The 22,022-nt window shown below is 40.0% G+C and overlaps 1 protein-coding gene across 2 annotated transcripts in view; it reads right to left on the reverse strand.

The window, feature by feature from the left end:
* Positions 1-4,409: 4,409 nt before the first annotated feature.
* The window catches only part of LOC122668077, a 35,408-nt gene continuing 17,795 nt past the window's right edge, over positions 4,410-22,022 (reverse strand). Inside the window, exons 3-8 of one of the 2 annotated variants that reach the window (XM_043864630.1) lie at positions 6,666-6,818; positions 6,407-6,570; positions 6,174-6,321; positions 5,651-5,773; positions 5,465-5,552; positions 4,410-4,767 (exon numbers count right to left, since the gene is read on the reverse strand). In XM_043864630.1, coding sequence (XP_043720565.1) covers positions 4,589-4,767; positions 5,465-5,552; positions 5,651-5,773; positions 6,174-6,321; positions 6,407-6,570; positions 6,666-6,818 — 855 coding nt within the window. In that variant the 3' untranslated portion in view covers positions 4,410-4,588. Of the gene's footprint in view, positions 4,768-5,464; positions 5,553-5,650; positions 5,774-6,173; positions 6,322-6,406; positions 6,571-6,665; positions 6,819-22,022 lie in introns of those variants that run through there. The other variant, XR_006333900.1, reaches the window with a different exon arrangement.

The following is a 22,022-nucleotide window of genomic DNA, read 5'->3' on the forward strand; positions in this document are numbered from 1 at the left end:
AAACCTTATTTAATACCATGTCTAAGAACAATATCCAGTGTCAAACTTGGATCAAAACCACAAGTAATATTTTTAGTGTTCTCTATGTGAAATTAATGCATGGATTGAGTTTAAAGTGTCAAGAGTAGGTAGCATAACAAGAATCAGGAGCAAAAAATAACTTCTGGGCCTCGAAACCAAGGTTTGAGTTAGCCTGAAAAAAATCCCAAGTTTCGACCGAGATATGGTCGAAACCGAGACGAACTCATTTTTTGGCTGGTCGAAACCTAGTCGAAACTCGAGTTTTAGAATCTTGATTGGGAGTGCCTAGCGCAGTTGGTGAGCTATGGTGCACTTTATGCCCATGCTCACCAGGAGATCTCGAGTCAGAGTCTATTGGGTGTTACTTTACCCCCTCCCAGTCCGACAATCCCCCTTAATGAAATATATATAAAAGCTCTCAATTCCTCCCCCCACCCCACTCCAACAACAAAAAAAAGGAAAAAACTCTGTTGGGAGTAAAGCAAATGACGGATAAGGCTATTTACTCGGGTACGAGTGTCTTTCATCCTAGGTCTAAACTGCAAGGATTAAAATATGTGGTTAATAGGGTAGAGAAACGTTTATATATCATCTTAGAAAAAAAAAAGTATTGTCTACTAGTCCTACATATTGGGTGGCCTCTTTCTCTTTTCCCAATAAGATTTGTAGTAAACTGGATTCTATTAGTGCTCATTTTTTATTTTTTTTGGTGGAATAGTAATAAGGAGAAGAGAGGGGGTCCATCCTATTACGTGGTCAAGGGTTTCCTCTGCTAAGAATGCAAGCCCTTTTGGTTAAGCTTGCATGGAAGTTATTGAACGATAATAATTAAAGCCTCATATTTTAGTTTGGGCTTACATTATTTCAAACTTGTATGTTAATCCATCCTAAATTATCTAAACAACTTTTAATCATTTTGGAAACCCACGGACTTCTGTTTCTATATAATTGTTTGTCACAATATTGTTCAATTCTACCAAAATAAAGGAGTAACTCTTCAAGTTAATTTTGAAGGAGAGTGTGACGTATCCGTAGGAGTATTTTAAACTCTTTTTCTTTCTTTTTTTTTGGGTAGAAGAGTATTTTAAACTCTTGATGTTCATTTGGAGTGTATTAAACTTGAATGTTTTTAGTTAAGGTTCTTAATAGGTCTCTCATGGGGTTGATGGGGTTTATTGTTAAAGAGGTGAGGGACTAGGGATGGAAGTATAGTATAATGTGTGTTTGAATGTCTATGACTTTATCTGCCCTATTTTATCTTAGTTTTATTTTATTTTTTTTAATCAAAAATAAAAAATAAAAATAACCTCAAATCTTTCTCTCATTTTTTTTTATCAGAAGAAATTAAGTTTCTTCTTCCCCTCGAAAAAGGTTCACCCAAAATCCTAAGGTCATTATTATTACCCCTCCCTATTAGTTAAAGGTCTGAATCATATACCTCTTCTCTACTATGACATCCACCCAATCTCATTAATGTCCATGTGAAGGAATACCTCCTTCGCCGTTGAAGAAACAAAAAACCGCCATGATACTTATTTAGTGAAAATGAAGTGAAATGATTCATAGTCAATAAATCTTTTCATATACCAATTAAGCCATGAAAAGTCATCTCACCATACACTTGATTTTACCATTGGATTTGTTTTTATTTTAAGGAGAGGGTTTCCTAAAGTAAGAAAAAAAAAAATCTACACACCACAACCAATGAGAGATTAAAAAATAGTTTCACATCTATATGAGGTCTACATGGGACTCACATAGTCAGAACAGGAGAGAGAAATATTATTGTAAATCCCAATCACAAATACAATTTCAAGGATCAAAACTCAAGTATGAATAGGAGAATAGCAAGAAGATTCTCCGACCAAGACAGAGAGATTAAAAAGCTTGTGAAGACAAAATATTCATGGCCCATTCAACAAAACTATACTATACATACTTATATGCCTACAAACCCCCACCCATTTGGCCATTTCATGTCGGAGAAACATCCACTACTACTTTTAACTTTCATAGACCGGCTGGTAGTACCACAAGGGCACAACCGTGTTACCATGGTGGGGATAATGTTTCCATAACCTCTTTTTTTTTTTTTTTTTTTGTTGGTAGGTGTGGGTTGATTGGTCAAACTTTTTAAGGGCATCTTTGTTTCGCTAACTCATGTGTGGGCTTTATCCAAAAATAAAAAACAAAAAACAAAAAACCCATTTGTGGGCCCATTGGTTGTTTATTGTCCAACAATCATAGACCCACATAATTAAGTAATCAAAACATTTAAACAATATAGTTGTAAATACCCAAAGAGAATTCCATACCATAAAAAAAACCCAAAAGAGAAGAAAAAAAAAAATTTATGTTAAATAACATTAGGGAAGGGTTTGATGTCCGATCACGTGGCCCCTGCATCAGTGTCGGGCAATGAAAGGGGGCACAAAGGCATCTAACAAGAGGGGTGTGGTGTGGTGGTCATTTCGCCTCCTTTTGTGTAGGTACAAGAAATGCTATTAGATAGCGTTATTTTCCTCTAAAAGTTATTATGGAAACAATAGAAATAATTATTTACGATTCTTGGAAGTATTATGTTCCTATTATGGTGAAACTTCTCGTCTGATATATGGAAAAACATGTTTAAACTACCCAGCTTGGATAAGTGTATAAAAGTGACCCATCTTCATTGTGTTACGTGGGAAGATGACATAATAATTTTATCGTTGAATAGATAGTGCATGTAATGAATTTGCCTCGTGTATCATCCCGTATATTGACATGAAAATCCATGAATGTTTACGGTACTCCTACCACTATTGTACACAGTCTCACAGTCGTGATTTTTCAAATCTCAAATTTGTCACTTGAGAATTCTATTTGGGCTGAAATTTTACAAGACTTTGGGGTCATGGTTTTAAAAAGCGGATCAAAATTGATGGGTTTGGTTGATTCGACTTGGAATTGATCGAAGCAAATCCTGATTAACCCTGATTCTTTGCTTACTGAGTTTGATCGATTCTCAACTAATTCTAGAACAATTTAAATCTGAATCAAATCCAAAACGATGGAGACCGATCATGTAGCTGATTTTGAGTTTTTAAACATTGTTTGAGGTTTACTTGTCCACAAAATTTTGACTCCATCAAATCTACCATGTGGCATATATTTAGGCTTCCTTAATGAGCTTGTAAAAGTGGGGGTTTTTTTTTTTTTTTTTTGTGAAACTGATTTTGTTTTCCTTTACGTTATCTTTACTTGCAACTAGACATAGCCCTTTGCCATAAACAATTTATAAAATAGTTTAAATACTCTTCAAGACAAATCACACAATAAACAACTCATGAATCAATTTCCAACACCACTCTCTCATGATGGGTTTAAATGATAAGACAGTTCTTCCCAGAGAAAAGGCTGCAATCTCTTGCCCTTTTTGATGAATTAAAGTGTTCTAAGAAAGAGCCATTCTGGTTTCCTGGATAGGAGTCACTGGACAAAACATTGAACACAATTGCATTCCTAACTTCCATCTTATGTCGCATGGATTTAATGCCCATTCTCACTGGGCTAGCAAGCAAAACACCATGGCACGTGAAGCTGTTGGGGTGGTACAATGGTAGTAGATTCAATGAAACCAAACATGAAACACAGAAGATAAACAAGAAGGCGTGATCACTGGGAGAGTTGTCTCATTCAAAGCCAAGAAAAGGGTCAACAGAGCACGAGTCACTCAAAGTAGACATGTCCAGCGGATCTTCTGGGTACTATTGTAAGCTGGACAAGCTAGATTTCGGTTTCGAGCCTGGTTTCGATTAGGTTCAAAATCAAAATATTTCAACCGAAGCCAAAATTTCGGTAGAAATCTTTACAATTTTGGTTGCAAGTTTTGGTGAAGAGTCTCGGAGCCCAAGTGGCCAAATTAGGTCCCAAAACTTCTAGGTAATCCTATTTTAGGTCTTCTGATCTTCTCTCTATCTCTCTTCGCCTCCCCATTAAATGACCTCCTGCCCTATTGATTGAACTGATAAGGGGGTGCTCATTGGCTCTTGCCTACCCGCTTAGCCTCTGCTAACAGGCCAGAAACACCCTCCTTATCTATAATTCTTTTGTCCTATCAACACCCTCCTTATCTATAATTCTTTTGTCCTATCCAGTATCAGATAATTTCACATTCATCTAGAAGGATATCTTCTAATCTGTTACAAATAAAGTAGAATCTATGTTCCCTTTCTCTTCCTCTCAGGTTTTTCTTTGTTCTTTTTTTTTGGAAGGGGGGGGGGGGGGGGCACTGGGGGGGAAGCAGAGGAGGGAGTGGGAGAATGTAAGAGGAATGAGAAGGATAACAAGGAAACTTGCAAATATGCTTCTTTTATAACACATAATTTGATCTGAAGTGTTTCCTATGAGAAAATAACAAATTGATTTATTATCAAAAGTGAAAGAATATTACAAATATTATTGATGCTCTCTATCTCCAAAAATCAGATCTTCTACAGCAGGGGTTGTATTGAGGCTATCTTGGCCATACAAGAGTGAATCAGTCAACTTATATTTTTTCTTACTTACAAGGAAAAGTTTGGGTTCATCTCTGTGCAGGCTTCGTTTGAAGTGCCATCGACATGTGACGCAGCCTGTCTGTTATCTCTGTGAATGATGGCCTTTCTGCTGGCTCAGGGGACCAGCACTCTTGCATTAGTTTTCTCCACTCAGGATCACAACGTTCTGGAATTGGTGGCCGTAGAGTGTTGTTGACAATTCCTCCTTCATGCATAGTTTCCAAGAAGATACATTGTGGTTAAGGATTTCAGATTTTCAGCAGTGTTAAACTTGCAGGATACATATAATGGGTAACGAACATAACTATAACAGAATAATAAGTTTGCGCTATTACACTGAACAATGAGTAAAGGAAACCTCAAAGCTGTCATCCCCAATGACATCAGGGTAAAGATGAGACCTCCTCCGCGAATCAATTAGACATATATAATCACATTACGGGTAGGGGCAAGGTTCTTCACCATAATACCTGGGACGTACGAAACTTTCCCAGACGTGATATAATTATTGTTAATGATCCAGGGGGGAGGGAGAGGGAAAAAAACATGACATATGTCATTCGTGTACAGCTTCAAAAAGAAATTTTACCCAGGCAGTTGCACCTAGCACCAATTCACCTGTTTTTTTAGGCTCTCTGTAAGTGCAAAGGTGTCTTACTTTGCCTCGCACCTGATCATGCTTGAGGTGCAATTTAACAACACAGAGGCAGTCATGTGTATCACAGATTAACTTGCAGTGCAGTGATTTTTTTGAGCAATGGAGTATTATCTGTCTAACAAACCTTTTGCTACAGACATGTAACCCAGTATTGCCATGATATATGACACCATTGAATCAGAGGTAAGCTCGAAATTCCCAATTCACAATCAGTAACATCAATCATTAGATAAAGAAAACTCACCTATTATTGCCCCACAATGCATATTGGCATATGGCTCCTCCCCAGTCAGGATTTCCCACATTGCAATGCCAAATGAGAAAACATCAACCTGTCAAAGCTAAATTGCATTGTTAATTTCTATGCAGCAGTGCACTTGACTCTCCACCTATTGCAAACTTTTAAAGTAATTGTGAGTTTCCCACAAACCTTCTCAGAAACTCGACTGCTGCTACCATTCAATAGTTCAGGCGCCATCCACGGAAGGGTTCCTCTAACACCACCTGATACCAGAGTATTACGTTTAATTCTTGACAATCCAAAGTCTCCAACCTGGAAAGGCCATTTCCACATAACCATGAAAAAAATGAGGGGATCAGCAGTAAATACTCAATTATGTATTCTTAGCCTATAAATCCAAGGATTCTAGCAATTAGGTTCCACCAAAATATGTAGTTGGGTAGTTAAGTTTTACAATATATCCATATAATTATCCACCCAAGTTTATTGAACAAAACATTCTGCTCTCTGTAGAATTTAAACTGTGACTTAGAAGCGCAAAGTTCCATAAATTTACTGAGAGAAAAAGTATAATAAACACAATAGCATGTCAAGAAAGACTGCCAACTTCATGTGAAAGTTTAAGATCTCATCAGTAAGCATGTCTACCTCTATGACAACAAAGACCAATCAGAGTTCTTTTTATAAAAGCTAATATCTATCACTATTTTACCTTGCATATGGGTCGCTGAGAATCTCTCATATTGACCAGCAAATTGTCGCATTTTAGATCAAAGTGAACAATATTCTTTGAATGCAAGTATTCCATGCCGAAAGCTGCATCCATTGCAATTATAAGTCTCTTACGCCGATCAAGTGCCCTACATAACACATTTAAGACCCCATAAATTTGCAGGGAATTAGAGGGGAGAAAATATAGAAGTAAAGAAATTAACATCGACACACCTATCCTTCCGAAGTAGGACATGCCTAAGTGATCCGTTCACCATGAATTCAGTTACAGTTGCCAATGTTCCCCCAGCCCCGTCTGGGACCACCCCATAAAATGCTACAACATTTGGATGGTGAAGATTTGATAGGATCTGTGCTTCTCTCCAAAAGTCTTTAGTCTGTAGTGATAAGAAAGTAACATAATAACTAACACAAAAAAAAATACCATGCTGAGATAGGAAACTCAGTAACAGAACTCATGATGGAGACACACCAACCGCTCTTGCTCAGATGATCTCCCTGCAAAACAGCTTTTCTTGATCCTCTTAATAGCAACGTCTGTTCCCCGCCACTTCCCATGATAAACTGTTCCAAATGTACCGGAGCCTAACTCACGTAATTCTTCAAGATCAGCATTTCTTATGATCTGTCCATAATACGAAACATTTAGCTGCACTGAAGGATTCGGGCATTTTACCAACAAAGTTGACCAGAAAAAAAGAAAAAAGAAAAAGATAAGATAGATTATCTCTCATAAATCATCAATAAAATAAGAGGTTGTATAATAAAAATTATCGTTGGAATCATTACAAACACCAACTCTCTTATTCAACGAAAGAACTACAGGAACAACTGGAAGAACTATTGTTTGCTGATAGAGCACTCCAGTATGTGAAATAGTAATGCCTTTTTAATATATATTTTTTTTTAAATTACAAATTTGCAATTATTTCAAGTACAAAATGACTACAAGAAAAAGGCTCAACATTAAGGCCTGGATAAAGGAGCAAGCAATGGACTGGAACTAGAGCTGGTTAGTATAAAGTGGTGGTAAATTTTGATTTAAAAAATAGATATTTTCTATTTCAAAAATCATCAAAAAATCAAACAAATTATATTAAAAAAGAAGAAAGAATGGATGAGAATGTAGGAAGAAAGACTAAATTGTCCCATATCAAATTTTGAATGTTGGTTATTGGTGGAAATATCTGTGCTGGCACTCAAACGTATTAAATATTTCTCTTATACATTCATTTATTTCTATAGGGGCCATTTCTTAGAGCAATGGTAAAAGTTTTGGGCTGCCAGGGCAAATGTCTGGGTTCGAGTCTTGAGGGGGGCTACTTTGTGGAGAAATGCCAAATGCCAAAGGTTAGGACCGACTCCAAACTCACCCCTCCCAAGACCCCGGCATAGCTTCACTGTTTGGCGCATCTTCACCAACTGCCTCCCAACGCAGTCCTTCCTTCGCCACCGTCAAATCCAATTTTCCCTTCTTGTAGTCTTTGCTGGAATGCAACGGAAGATGCAACCCACCTCTTTTTTGATTGCCCACTTTCCTCGGCTATTTGGAAGGGAATCCTAGGCAAATGCTGGCCTCGTAGTCGAAGAATCCTTCCCTTCTCTAGGGAATGGTTATGGATTGATATGACTGTTTCGGGCTCTTCGTTATGCAACATAGTTGGTAAACTTGCTTTTGTGCTACCATCAACCACATTTGGATGAAGCGCGACATTAGGAAATGGACTTCCAACTCCAGGACTGTTGGCCAGACTTGGGACTCCATCTCCTTTGACATCAAAGGAAAGCTCTCAAATGTAACTTCCCTTTGTATTGATTCCCCAAGGAACAGGCATATTGTTGTCTCCTAGGATCTGCCCCTATCATCCCTCTAGCCGACCTACTCCTCTGTTTGAGGATGTGTTAGCTTGTCTTTTGTTTCTCTCCCCCCCCCCCTTTTTGGGGCCCCTGTTGTTTCTTTCTCTTTGGTAATATAATTCTTTATTCACCCAAAAAAAAAAAAAAAAGACCCCGCATAATCAGGACCAGCACTGGGTAATGGCCCTTTTTATTCATTATTTATATGAATAGTTGGTTACTAGTCTACAACGGGTCAGAGGCATGAAAGACTTTTTAGAAATGCCTTTCTATTAAAACCATATAGATTTCATTATCTACTGATGACATCGTGCTTTGGTTCTCCCAGTACTTCTTGTTGAAGGATTTGGAATTGACCCGGTTTGGTCCTAGAGATAAGAGACATAGAGCTGAAGAGAGAGCCAAAAAAGGATCTTTCGTGTATAATCTTGCATAATCTCGAATGTTATCAGTTCCGGTACGTAGACCAAATGATACAATGCAAGCAAAAGTTCTTAGATCCGAGTTGTTGGAATTGGAATAAGTTCAGCAGCGGATCACGAATCTTGGCGCTATCTAATGAATGGAAGTCCGCTTTGAAATCAGATAAAAAAGGGTATCCTGAGCAATTGCAATAATTGGGTTCATTGATATTCCTGATATAGTAGATGCTATCACACATACACTAGAGTGTAATGTAACAAGGTACACTAGAGTGTCTAGATTCGTTATGCACATGTTGCACATGTTAATTGTGCTGAGTAAATCTTCCATATGATAAATAAAGTGGTGGCCTCTGTCATCTTGACAAGCCAAAATCTCTCTCTCTCTCTCTCTCTCTGGTATCAAAGCGCAATCCCCTTGGAGATATTTTTTAGAGCCCCCGCCGCCGCCGCTACCACTGTTGAGGCTTCGGCCTCTTGGTTCAGCATGGTTGACTGAACATGTGTTAATGCATGTCGCACCATGCTAACCATTGTTGACCACCACCATGCTACCTACCGTGTACCGTCACCGCCACCCCCGTGGCCCATTTTGCCCTCCTTTAGGGCATCTTTTTTGTGCCAATCATGTCGGCCTCCCACTGCCGCTGCCTGCCGGCCCTCCTCAAGCCACTTCCAGTGGCCCTACCTGCTTGCACCAGGCCTTCCAGCCTCTGCCAATGCCTCCCTGGTCCCTGCCTGCTTCTTCCGGCTCTATGTTTGGCTCTCCAGCTGTTGTGGCTTCTCTTTGATGCTTCTTTGAGTTGGTTCTGCCCTCTATATGATTCTTTAGCTCTCTCAATCATGTGAGTAGCAACTTCTTTCCAAAAATTTTAAATTTTCTCATCTGTGTTGGGGAATTGCCCAATCATTCCTAAGTTGTTTACAACCAAGTTTTAACGATAACAAACACTTGAATATATTAACAAGTATGTGAAGATTTTGTAGTCATTCATATCACATATTGAGAGTAACAAGGCTTGAAGAATAACCAAGACTGTAAAGACAACACAAGTCAAGTCAAGCCTCTCAAGACAAGACAAAGACAAGCTTCTCAAGTCAAGACAAAGTGATTCAAGCCAAGGCAAAGTCCCAAGATGAGATGCAAGATTGAAGACATAAACAAGTATAACAAGACAAGACAAGACAAGTCAAGAATACAAGGCATGCTCAAAGATTGAAGACAAAGCAGCAAGACATGCTCGTGTGCATCAAGATCATCTTAAAACACTTGCATTGCATACTTGCATACTCGCATGAGCATTGACCTAGATAAGCCCTAGGTGATGACCAAGGACCATTGAAAATATCAAAAACAGGAAAGACCATTGTGCAAAAGCCCCAAAAGACCCAAGCCAAAATTGGCAAAACAGGGCCAGAAAAGTACCAACCGATCTGCCCAGTTAGTGGTAGAATACTTTGCTTTCTACTGGGCTGACAGAGGTAGGGAACCGGTATGACCGGTTGCCCTAACCACCTGGAGAATGTCCAGCCGGTATCAAACCGGTTTGTCCAGCCGGATCCCCAACAGCTAGTTCAACCAGTCTAATCGGTTCATGAATAGGTCGATCGGTATACCTAAAATATGACCATTGGAGACTCAAATTCCTCACCACTTTTGGCTATAAATAGGCCACTAAAAACCAAGCTCCACACATCTTTTGAGGTATTGAATTCCACTCCATAGAGAGCTATTAAAATTGCTTTTTGGTCACTATTCTATTCATTTAGAGTTGAGATCTTCATTATACTACTTTGATTTCCAAGTCAACTCAATCCAATGAAGGCTTACATTGAAGAGATTCATTCAACACATTGAAGAAGCATTGTGAAAATCCTTGTCATGCGCATACATACTTCTTCACATCATTTCATTTCGCACAATGAAGCCTCACCGGATTAGGTAGTATCCTTCTTTATTCATTTGTTTGCATTTGAATCTTAGTGTTGATCTAAGAGTTGGATGAACTCTTGATCAACCTAAGTGTGCATCATCCTAGACTGTACTTAGGTGGCTGCACAGGATCCTCTTAACCTTCAAAGATTGGTTTTGTGAAGGATTCTCTTGTCCTGTAACAAGATTATCGTAAAAGTAGTTGTTTCCCACTTACGTATTGAAAGGAAACATCTAGTGGAATTCTCTCAAGTGTTGAGAGGAATGGACGTATACTCTTGGAGTCGAACCATTATAAATCGCTTGTGTCTTGTGATTGATTTATTGCTTTAATTTTTTATTGTGAGATTTATTTATAAAAAGGACACATTCCACTAGATACAACCTATTTAAACCCCCTCCTCCTAGGTTGTTAACAATATAGATGTAAAGTTAGCCTTCTTTATGGTGTATAAGTTGAAGATAGCTCTATATGGGCTGAAGCAAGCACCGAGAGCCTGGTATGCAAGACTTGATACCCATCTTTATCAAATATCAGCTGGTATTCAAGAAAAGTATGGTGGACAGCAAACTCTACATCAAATCTGAAGACTACTGTGACAATATCAGGGAAATAAAACCAATAACAAAGAACAAAGAAGAAGAAGAAGACGAAGAAGAGAATGGAGAGAAAGAGAGAAAGGCACTGCCCACGGTTGTGAAAAGAGCAGAATACCACAACCGTGAGCTGTTAGCATCTATTTATAGTTAACTATAAACCAAAGTACAAACCACTAAATACACAAAACACCCCTCACTAAAGTCAATGAAATGAATGAATAACAAAACCCTACAACACTAAAATAACCCACAATACCCAGAGATCGAGACAATCTTAACACTCCCCCTTAAGCTGGAGCACAGACATCACCCATGCCCAGCTTGGAACAACCATAAAGAAAAACTTCCTGAAATAAAACTTTGGTAAACAAATCCCCAAGCTGATTGTGGGAATTAACAAACGGAGTGGAGACCAATTTCTCCATTACAACAGCTCGAACAAAGTGACAGTCAACTTCGATGTGCTTCTTCCACTCATGAAACACAGGATTATTTGCAATGTAAATAGCCATCTAGTTGTCACAAAACATCTCCATTGGCTGGTTGAAGCGAAATCAAGTTCTTGAACGAAGGACCGAAGCCACATCCACTCTGCAGTAGTGTGAGCCATGGCTCTATACTCTGCTTCTGCACTAGAACGAGCAACAATAGTCTGTTTCTTGTTGCGTCACGTAACAAGATTCCTACCAAAGAAAGTACAATATCTCATAGTTGACCGTTGATCACCATCAGCACCAGCCCAGTCAACATCAAAATAACCAATAATACTAGTGTGACCATGATGACGATAAATAAGTCCCTTTCCGGGAGCACCTTTGAGGTACCACAATATTCGATAGGTTGCATTCCAATAAACTTGTTTAGGCGTCTGGATAAACTAACTAATCACACCAATAACATATGAGATATTAGGATGAGTCACAATGAGATATATGAGCTTGCCATCTTTTATACTGATGCAAATCTATAAAATCATTGTCATCTGATGCACCAAGCTTGACATGAGGATCCATAGGAGTGTCCACAGGCTTACAACCTAATATCCCTGTCTCACTAAGAAAATCAAGAACATATTTTCATTGAGACAAACTAAGGCCTTTGCTGCTACGAATGACCTCAATACCAAGAACATAATGAAGTGCACTCAAATCTTTCATCTGAAAATGTTGTTGTAAATAATTCTTAATCTGTGTGATCCCATCCATGTCATTACCAGAAATAATTATATCATCAACATAGACAACCAAAATAATAACTGTAGAATCTTGTCGATGAATAAAAACAAAAGGATCAGAATAACACTGAGAAAACCCACAGGTAGCAACAACTTTGCTAAACTTATTAAAACATGCACGTGGGGACTGTTTAAGTCCATAGATGGCTTTATACAGCCTACAAACTTTCTGATTGTCCTCCCCCTGAGCAACATAACCAGGAGATTGCTCCATATAAACTTCTTTCTTCAAATCACCATATAAGAACGCACTCTTGATGTCTAACTAGTAAAGAGGCCAATTAAGATTAACGATCAAAGAAATCAGCACCCATACAGAATTTAAACGAGCAAGTTGAGCAACAGGCGAAAAAGTCTCAAAATAGTCAACCCATAGATCTGAGTGTACCCCTTAGCAACAAGTCGAGCTTTCAACCGCTCTACAAAACCATCAAGGTTATACTTAATGGTATACATCAACCGACACTTAACAAGGTATTTACTAGGAGGTAGGTCAACCATAGACCAAGTCTTACGAGAAAGCAAGGCATCCATTTCCACATCCATTGTGCTTTTCTAACCAGGGTGAGACAAAGCAGTCTTATAATGAGGAATAGAATGAAATGTAATAGTGTTAGAAGCCCTGTAGAACTGAATGCTTGAGTGATCAATATGGATCACCAAGCCCCTTTATTTATATTCAAAGAGTTACAATAATCCTACTTGGAATAGGAAAGCTTTCCTAATCCTACTAGGAATAGGAAAACTACCCTTGCCAATTCAGACTAGGAATACCTAAATAAGAATCAGCTAAGGGAGAATAAACATAAACATAAAAAAGGACAAGTATACCCCTATCGGGTAGAACTAATTATTCTAACACTCCCCCTCAAGTTGGAGAATAAATATCAAACATGCCCAACTTGACAAGAATAGGATGAAAAACTTTTCCAGTTAATCCTTTAGTGAACACATTAGCTAGTTGGTCAACAGACTGCACAAAAGGAACACAGATCAACCCTTCTTCCAACTTCTCTTTGATAAAGTGCCTATCAACCTCCACATGCTTTGTACGATCATGCTGAACAGGATTGTAAGCAATACTAATGGCAGCCTTGTTGTCACAATACAACATTATGGAAAGACGGACAAGAACACCAAGATCTTGGAATAAACCTTTGAGCCATAGCAATTCACAAATACCCTGTGCCATAGCGCAAAATTCTGCCTCGGCACTAGACCTTGCCACTACGTTTTACTTTTTACTACGCCATGTAACAAGGTTTCCACCAACAAACGAGCAATAGCCAGAGATGGACTTCCTATCAGAGGATCCAGCCCAATCAGCATCAGTATATGCTTCGATATGAAGATGGCCATTCGGAGACAGAAGAATTCCTTTTCCCGGGGCTGACTTCAAGTAACGGAGAATTCAAAGAATAGCATCCATGTGAGAAATTTGAGGATCATGCATGAACTAACTTACCATACTCACAGCGACGGCTATATCTGGTCATATATGAGATAGATAAATAAGCTTGCCGACCAATCTCTGATAAGGACCTTTGTCAACAGGTTCACCCTCCTTTTCTTTAAGCCGTGTAGTAGCTTCCATAGGTATATCAGAAGGATTACACCCTAGCATTCCAGTTTCGGTCAACAAATCTAGGATGTACTTCCTTTAAGAAAGAACGATTCCCTTAGAAGATCGAGCAACTTCTATCCCTAGAAAGTACTTAAGGTTTCCCAAATCTTTTATTTCAAATTCTTGGCCAAGGAAAGTCTTCAATTTACTGATCTCATTATTATCATTCCCAGTGACCACAATGTCATCCACATAGACTATGAGAATGGTTATTTTTTCACCATTCCTTTTTATAAATAGGGTATGATCAGCATTACTCTGCTTATAACCCACAGAAACCATAGCCTTGTGAAACCGTCCAAACCATGCACGAGGTGACTGCTTCAGCCCGTATAAAGCACGCTTCAATTTACACACTTTGCCGCTAGTTTTATCACATGAGAAACCCGGTGGAATATCCATATACACTTCCTCCTTAAGCTATCCATGGAGGAAGACATTCTTCTCATCTAACTGCTGCAATTCCCATCCCAGATTTACTACACAAGATAATAGTACTCTGACAGTGTTCAGCTTTGCAACTGGTGCAAAGGTCTCCTAATAGTTGATCCCATAAGTCTGAGTAAATCCCTTTGCCACCAATCGTGCTTTATATCGATCCACAATGCCATCTACCTTCTGTTTCACCACACACACCTACTTACATCCAACTGGTTTTTTTCCTAGAGGAAGAACCACAAGCTCCCGTGTATCATTTTTTATAAGGCTTTCATTTCTTCCATCATTGCTGCCTTCCACTTTCCATCTGTAAAACCTTCCTGCCAATTTTGGGGAATACGAACAGAAGAAAGATAAGAGACAAACGTACAGAAGGACGGAGAAAGGGAATCATAAGAGACTACATGAGAAATAGGATGCCGAGTACAAGTCTGAATACCTTTACGATGAGCAATAGGTAAGTCAGGAAAAGAAGGAGAAGAGATGTTACCTGGAGAACGATCTGGTTCCAGGGCCGGCAACTAGATTGGTACAGGTGTTGCAATGGATGGTAACTGCGTGTTTTTGGAATGTCTCCTGTGGTAGATTTTGAGATTAGAATCATTAATTTTCTTCTGAAATTCCCTAATGGTTTGTTGGACTGGAGTCAACTCCCCCTGAAGGGGATTTTCAGCAATAGGATTTTCAGCATCATCTAAGTTCTCCCCCTGAGGAAAACCCTCTCTGTCTTCAGTAAGAGGGAGGGGAGGAGCAGAAGGCTCAAGAGGGGTGGGGTCAATATTCGGTTGGTTCTGTACAGGAAGCTCAACCAACACATCTTCCCTGAAAGTCTCCCCTTGAAGAGGTGTAGATGGATAATAGGAGAGAGCTTCATGAACGATAACATCCATACTGGCCAAGGTACGGCGGGTGGGGGGTGGTAACATTTATAACCCTTTTGGGATGGAGAATATCCCAAGAAAATACAACGAACGCCACGGGGTTCAAGTTTACCTGGGGATCTAGTATTCCTAGTATAACAGACACAACCAAAAACCTTAGGTGCAACGACAAAGGAGGAATATCCCTGTAATAAAGTAGCAGGGGTTTGTGAGTCAAGGACTTGGGTAGGCAGCCTATTAATGAGATAGGCTGCAGTAAGGACAGCATCTCCCCAATATTGGGAAGGAACAGAATGGGCAAACATAATAGCCCGAGACACCTCAAGGAGGTGGCGGTTTTTCCTTTCAGCCACACCATATTGGGCTAGGGTATCGACACAACTGGTCTGATGGAGGATTCCATGGGCAGCAAGATAGTGTTGGAACCGACCATCCATTTATTCTTTTCCATTGTCACTCCGAAATATCTTGAGAGTGGCATTGTATTGGGTCTGAACCATCTTATGAAAATTTTGAAAACAGGAGAAGACATCACTTTTGTTATGCATTAAATAAACCCATGTACTCCTAAAATAACAATCAATAAAAGAAACAAGCCAATGATGGCCTTTGAGGGAAGGTTTTTGGCTAGGTCCCCAAACATCAGAATGAACAAGATTAAAAGGAGAAGAATTTCTTTTATTAGAAATAGAAAAAGTGGAACGATGTTGTTTCGCCAAAACACATGCCTCAAAAAAAAATTTGTCCTTATTACACTCTTTAACTAAAGCTGGAAATAAAAAAGACAATGTGCCTAAAAGGGGATGACTTAGTCTTTTATGCCATTGTTGAAGTTCAGAAGAGACTAATGAGCTTTGATGAAGAGGAGAAGGAAGTTGTGATAGTGAAGTAGGACTCCCATTATCAAGCAGGTACAATCCACCATGCATCTTACCACATCCAATCGTCGCCCCCGTTGTTAAATCCTGAAAAACACAATGTGAAGGGAAAAAAGTTACTTTGCAATTTAAGTCATAGGTAAGACTACTGATGGAAAGAAGATTAGTGGTAAATTTAGGGATATGTAAAACAGATGATAAATTTAGAGAAGGAGAGCAACTGATAGATCCTTTCCCAGAGACAGAAGAGAGAGAACCATCAGCCACTCGGACTTTATCTTTACCAGAAGTAGGAGAATAACGATGAAATAGGCTGGAGGATCCAGTCATATGATCAGTGGCACCGGAGTCTATGATCCAAGGAGAAGAGACTACCGATGCACAATGACCAACAAAAGAAATACTTGAGTGGGCTAAATTTGAACCTGGAGGGTTGGAAGAACTGGCAGGAGTCGATTTAGCAGAAGTAGCGGAAGCCTGTAACATACGACGGAAAGCCTGAAGTTCATCCTTGGATAGTCTAGTGTCTGTAGGAGGAGTAGTAGTGACAGCCTCAGTATGATTAGCTTTATTTTTCGATTTCTGGGCAGCACGCTTAGCTTCAAAGTCAGCTGCTTTACATGTATCTTCCAACATGTGGCCTTAGTGTGCCACAACTTACCGTAATGATCACATTTGACTACTGCCTTTTCAAACTTAGAATTTCCAGCAATGGTGGGCTGATAATCAGAGTAATGATCAAGTTCTTGCCAGCACTTGCGAAGTTCAGCATAGTATTGAGAGATAGTCAACTCATTTTGTTTAGTGTCATGAATTTTTTTTTTTAACTCATATACCTGAGCATCATTCCCAACCTCGGAATAGGTATCCTTTGCGGCCTTCCATATCTAGGCAGTAGTGTCAAGGAGAAGATAACCGGGTGCAATAGAAGAATGCATAGAATGTATAAGATAGGACATTACCATAGAGTCATTAGATAACCACCGAGTCAGGGCAGGTCCTTCTTCAACAGGTTTGGGAAGGCTGCCTGTACGGTGTCCTGTATAGCCACGGCCAGCAATAGTAAGGTAGGTAGACCTTGACCACATCAAATAATTAGTCCCATTTAGTTTAGTGGGAGAAGCAAAAGGAAGGTACTCTGGACGAGCAGATCCATCCGAGTCAGCTGAAGTAAGATCAGACATGATGTCGAAAGTGTAAAAGACACGGGTTTTGAAATTCCCACAAATTGAACCGTCAGAATAGGCTCAAACTTGGATCGAATTCTCTATAGGTAGTATGGAATAAGTCCTCAAAAAATCAGCAACTTCTGATGAGTAAATAAAAAACCCTAGCAGGGCAGTTGTCAGAATCAAGCAAAGAACTGGGTTTTGAATTTCCAGAAATTCCAGCTGTCAAACTAGGCTGAAACTGAGGTCGAGGTTCCCTCTTGTAGAGAACAAGTCCTCAAAATATGAGCTGATTCTGATGAGCCAATAAGAAACCCTAATTTCAGCAAATTGGGCCAAGAAATTGTTTGGAGAGAAATCGCAGAGCTGAATCTGTCTTTTACTTGATCCAATGTTGCAGTCTTCAAACAAGAAGGGGTGTGTACCAGGAATAGCAGGAACCAATCTCCAGGAAAAAACAGAAATCGATCTTCAGCTTTTGGGGGAAGAACACGATCTCCAATGATGGAGGGACTCTGCCGGCAGTAGGTCACACCTGTAATCTTCAGTCTTCAATGAGGTGAAGTTGAAGGCAGCATCTAAATCACCATTAGATCACCTCATAGGTGCTGCCCTGAGTGAAAGAGAGGAGCCGAGAGTGGTGGAGAAGGGAGAAACCAGAAACCGTGGGAGGGAGGAAGAAGAAAAAAAGAAAAAAAAAACTTTGAGAACTCCTTCCTAGATCAGATTTTGCTCTGATACCGTGTTAGAAGCCCTGTAGAACTGAATGCTTGAGTGATCAATATGGATTACCAAGCCCCTTTATTTATATTCAAAGAGTTACAATAATCCTACTAGGAATAGGAAAGCCTACTAGGAATAGGAAAGCTTTCCTAATCCTACTAGGAATAGGAAAACCACCCTTGCCAATTCAGACTAGGAATACCTAAATAAGAATCAGCTAAGGGAGAATAAACATAAACATAAAAAAGGACAAGTATACCCCTATTGGGTAGAACTAATTATTCTAACAAATAGAAAGGGCAAAATAAAGAAGAGGAACAGGAAGATGAGAAACAGAAACAATGAGCAATTGGATAGGTAACCGACGAGGGTTGAGTACATGAACGAGTACCTTTCCAAATAGCAATGGGGAGTCAACGACAGAAGAAGGATCGCCAGGCAAAGATTCCGAAGATGGAATGGTCGAAGTAGATGGAGGTTGCTTCGGGCGGCTCATGTAGACCTGCAAAGGCACCCTTTTGGCTGAGGTAGAGGAGCCTGGGTGGAAACAGTATCCTCAAGAGGAATAAGCTGAGGAAGAGGAGGTGGAACAGGTAAAGAAGAACCCAAATCAGAAATAGAACTACCAAAAAAAAAAAAAGGTAACATCGGCACTAACAAAGTACTGACGTGATGCAGCTCCAAGAAGGAAGAAGAAGAAGAAGAAACCCTGAACTTAGGGTTTAAATAGGGAGCCGTAGGCTAGGATTTCTATTTTTCCATACTTAGTTATTTTTCTGTTTTTTAGATTGAACCGGCTTAAATTGGTTGCATCCAATTGGTTCAATTGGTCTAATTTAAGTGAAATGTTCCTATTGGCTAATAGGTTCTTATGTCCTATTGGCTAGTATGGAATCTTCACTTAAGTTAATTGTTCTAAGTTAGATTCTTTTATTTTTAAGTTAGTAGGGGTAGTTCAGTCATTACACTGTTTTAAGTAATTAATTAGACTTAAACCTCTCCCTTCCACGTTTTTGTGAAGGAGAGGTATTTAATTTGTAGTAGGAATTGGCCTATGGCCTTATTATAAATATAAGAGATCGTGGGAGGCTCCCCCACAATTGAAATTTGAAAAAAAACCCTATTTTCTGCTACTGGCCGACTGCTGCTGCTGCTCCTTGCTCTTCAAGAGTGTTTGCATCCTTGTGGGTACATCAAGGTGGAAGGGTGGGTGGAATCTTGCGACTCCTTACGCCGTGACGGCTGGGAGGATCTCTCATTCGAAGGTGGCTTCATCCTTCTTCAATCAAGCTGCTGCCAGTGGAATCTAGTAGTAAGTTTGCTCTTTAATTTCTGTTTTTCCATTCATTCTCCCTCCCTATCGATTTCCCTTAAACCCTAGATCATCTAGGTTATTTTTAATACTCATCACCCATCTGAATTCAATCAAATTCAGACCATAGCTCCATCACATCCCTGCCTATACTCGATCTCAGTTGCTGCCCCTTTCCATCACTCTAAACCCAAATTCCCATCCTAAACCCTAATTTTGCCCTAAAACAGCCCCTAATCAGCCCTAAACAGCAGGCTTACCCTAAGCTTAGTTCTACTTGGTTCCTAGTGGGATTAATTCCTATTTTAGAACTACATTATTTTGGTATCAGAGCCATGGATGAACATGGCAACCCGGTGCTGCCACAACCACCCGACCCCATGGCATCCATGCTAGAGATGTTCAGGAAATTTACTGCAGACCAGAAGACCTTGTTTGAAGACCTTAGGGTTGAACAGAGAGCTATGGCTGAAAGGCTGCGAGTAATTGAACATAGGCAGCTTACAGCTAATGGGGACAGCAATGTACCCATAGAAGAGGACAGGTATCAACCCCATTCAGTGGTACAGAGACTGCCTAACAGAGATGGGAGCCCTAGAGATGACTACAGGGGTTATAGAGATGGACATATAGGTCACAGGGACAGATTCAGGACTAATCGAGATGACAGAGATGATAGAGACTACTATAGAGATCGTCGGGACAGACCTAGATATGCCCGTGAGCCTTCTCGGGAACATAGAGATCACCACCGAGGCTACAAAGACAGAGATAGAGAAGACCGGGACAAAGACAGAGGTCGGCAGCCCACTTTTGAAAAGTATATGAGGTCCTACTTCACTGGAGACCAAGGTACTAATCGACGACATACAGGTAACCAGAAGGTGAAGCTTGAGCTGAAAGAATTCAATGGTAATTCTGACCCTCAAGTGTTTTATGATTGGCTTGCTCCAATAGAAGACTATTTCGATTGGTATGATCTATCTGAAGAAGGGAAAATGAAGTTAATCCGTGCTAAGCATGTCGGAGCTGCACGTGAGTGGTGGAGAACTGCTGAAAGAGAGATGGACTTCAATGGTACTGCACCCCGCACTTGGGAAGACATGAAATATGACCTGAGCAAGCAATACTTACCAAGGCACTTCAGGTCTCAGATGCAGGATAAATTCAACTCCCTCCGCCAAGGAACCATGACTATAACTGAGTACATGAGGCAATTGAATGCTCTTTCTTCTCGCACTGGCATTAGGGAGGAGGGCATCCAAATGCTTTCCAGGTTCAGATTGGGTCTATTAAGTGAGATCAACAGGACAATTGGAGTGGTTGATGTTGTAGATGTTCGAGATTGTTTTGAGAAGGCCTTGAAAGCAGAGGAGCTATTAACTTCATGTAAACAGCCGGGTTCTACTTCCAAGCCTGCCTACATCAACACTAACACCTCAAAACAAGGTTCCTCTATGGGCAACACTTCTCGTCCTGCTGTTCCCCCGCGTGTGGATGACAAGGGCAAGACTCCTATGGGCCGAAATGACCCCTTTACTTGCTATTATTGTCAAGACAAGGGACATATCACTAGGGACTGCCCACATAAGAAGAAGCCTCTCAACGTGGCTGAAAAAGAAGAAGTTCAAGGTGAAGATGAAGACCAAGGCGGCATTCACATTCATGCACTTCCCCTTGACGATGAAGAACATTATTTTGATGATGAAGATTTATAAGGTGTTCATGTAATTCGTCAAGAGGCTGCTGTCCAGCCAGATTTGCAATCTTCTTCATCCTCCAAAGAGCTGCTGTCCGCATACAAAATTGCACCATTCGCTGAAGATGAACTCAAGCAACTCGACCCTGATTTGGAAGACCATTCTGTGATCTCCAGCCATTCATCGGGGATGAATGTTTTCAAGACGGGGAGAGTTGATGCAGCTCCAAGAAGGAAGAAGAAGAAGAAGAAACCCTGAACTTAGGGTTTAAATAGGGAGCCGTAGGCTAGGATTTCTATTTTTCCATACTTAGTTATTTTTCTGTTTTTTAGATTGAACCGGCTTAAATTGGTCGCATCCAATTGGTTCAATTGGTCTAATTTAAGTGAAATGTTCCTATTGGCTAATAGGTTCTTATATCCTATTGGCTAGTATGGAATCTTCACTTAAGTTAATTGTTCTAAGTTAGATTCTTTTATTTTTAAGTTAGTAGGGGTAGTTAAGTCATTACACTATTTTAAGTAATTAATTGGACTTAAACCTCTCCCTTCCACGTTTTTGTGAAGGAGAGGTATTTAATTTGTAGTAGGAATAGGCCTATGGCCTTATTATAAATATAAGAGATCGTGGGAGGCTCCCCCACAATTGAAATTTGAAAAAAAACCTTGTTTTCTGCTGGTGGCCGACTGCTGCTGCTGCTCGTTGCTCTTCAAGAGTGTTTACATCCTTGTGGGTACATCAAGGTGGAAGGGTGGGTGGAATCCTACGACTCCTTACGCCGTGACGGCTGGGAGGGTCTCTCATTTGAAGGTGGCTTCATCCTTCTTCAATCAAGCTGCTGCCAGTGGAATCTAGTAGTAAGTTTGCTCTTTAATTTCTATTTTTCTATTCATTCTCCCTCCCTATCGATTTCCCTTAAACCCTAGATCATCTAGGTTATTTTTAATACTCATCACCCATCTGAATTCAATCAGATTCAGACCATAGCTCCATCACACCCCTGCCTATACTCGATCTCAGTTGCTGCCCCTTTCCATCACTCTAAACCCAAATTCCCA

This window comes from Telopea speciosissima, chromosome 7 (genome assembly GCF_018873765.1).
Source record: "Telopea speciosissima isolate NSW1024214 ecotype Mountain lineage chromosome 7, Tspe_v1, whole genome shotgun sequence".
Classification (NCBI taxonomy): Eukaryota; Viridiplantae; Streptophyta; class Magnoliopsida; order Proteales; family Proteaceae; genus Telopea; species Telopea speciosissima.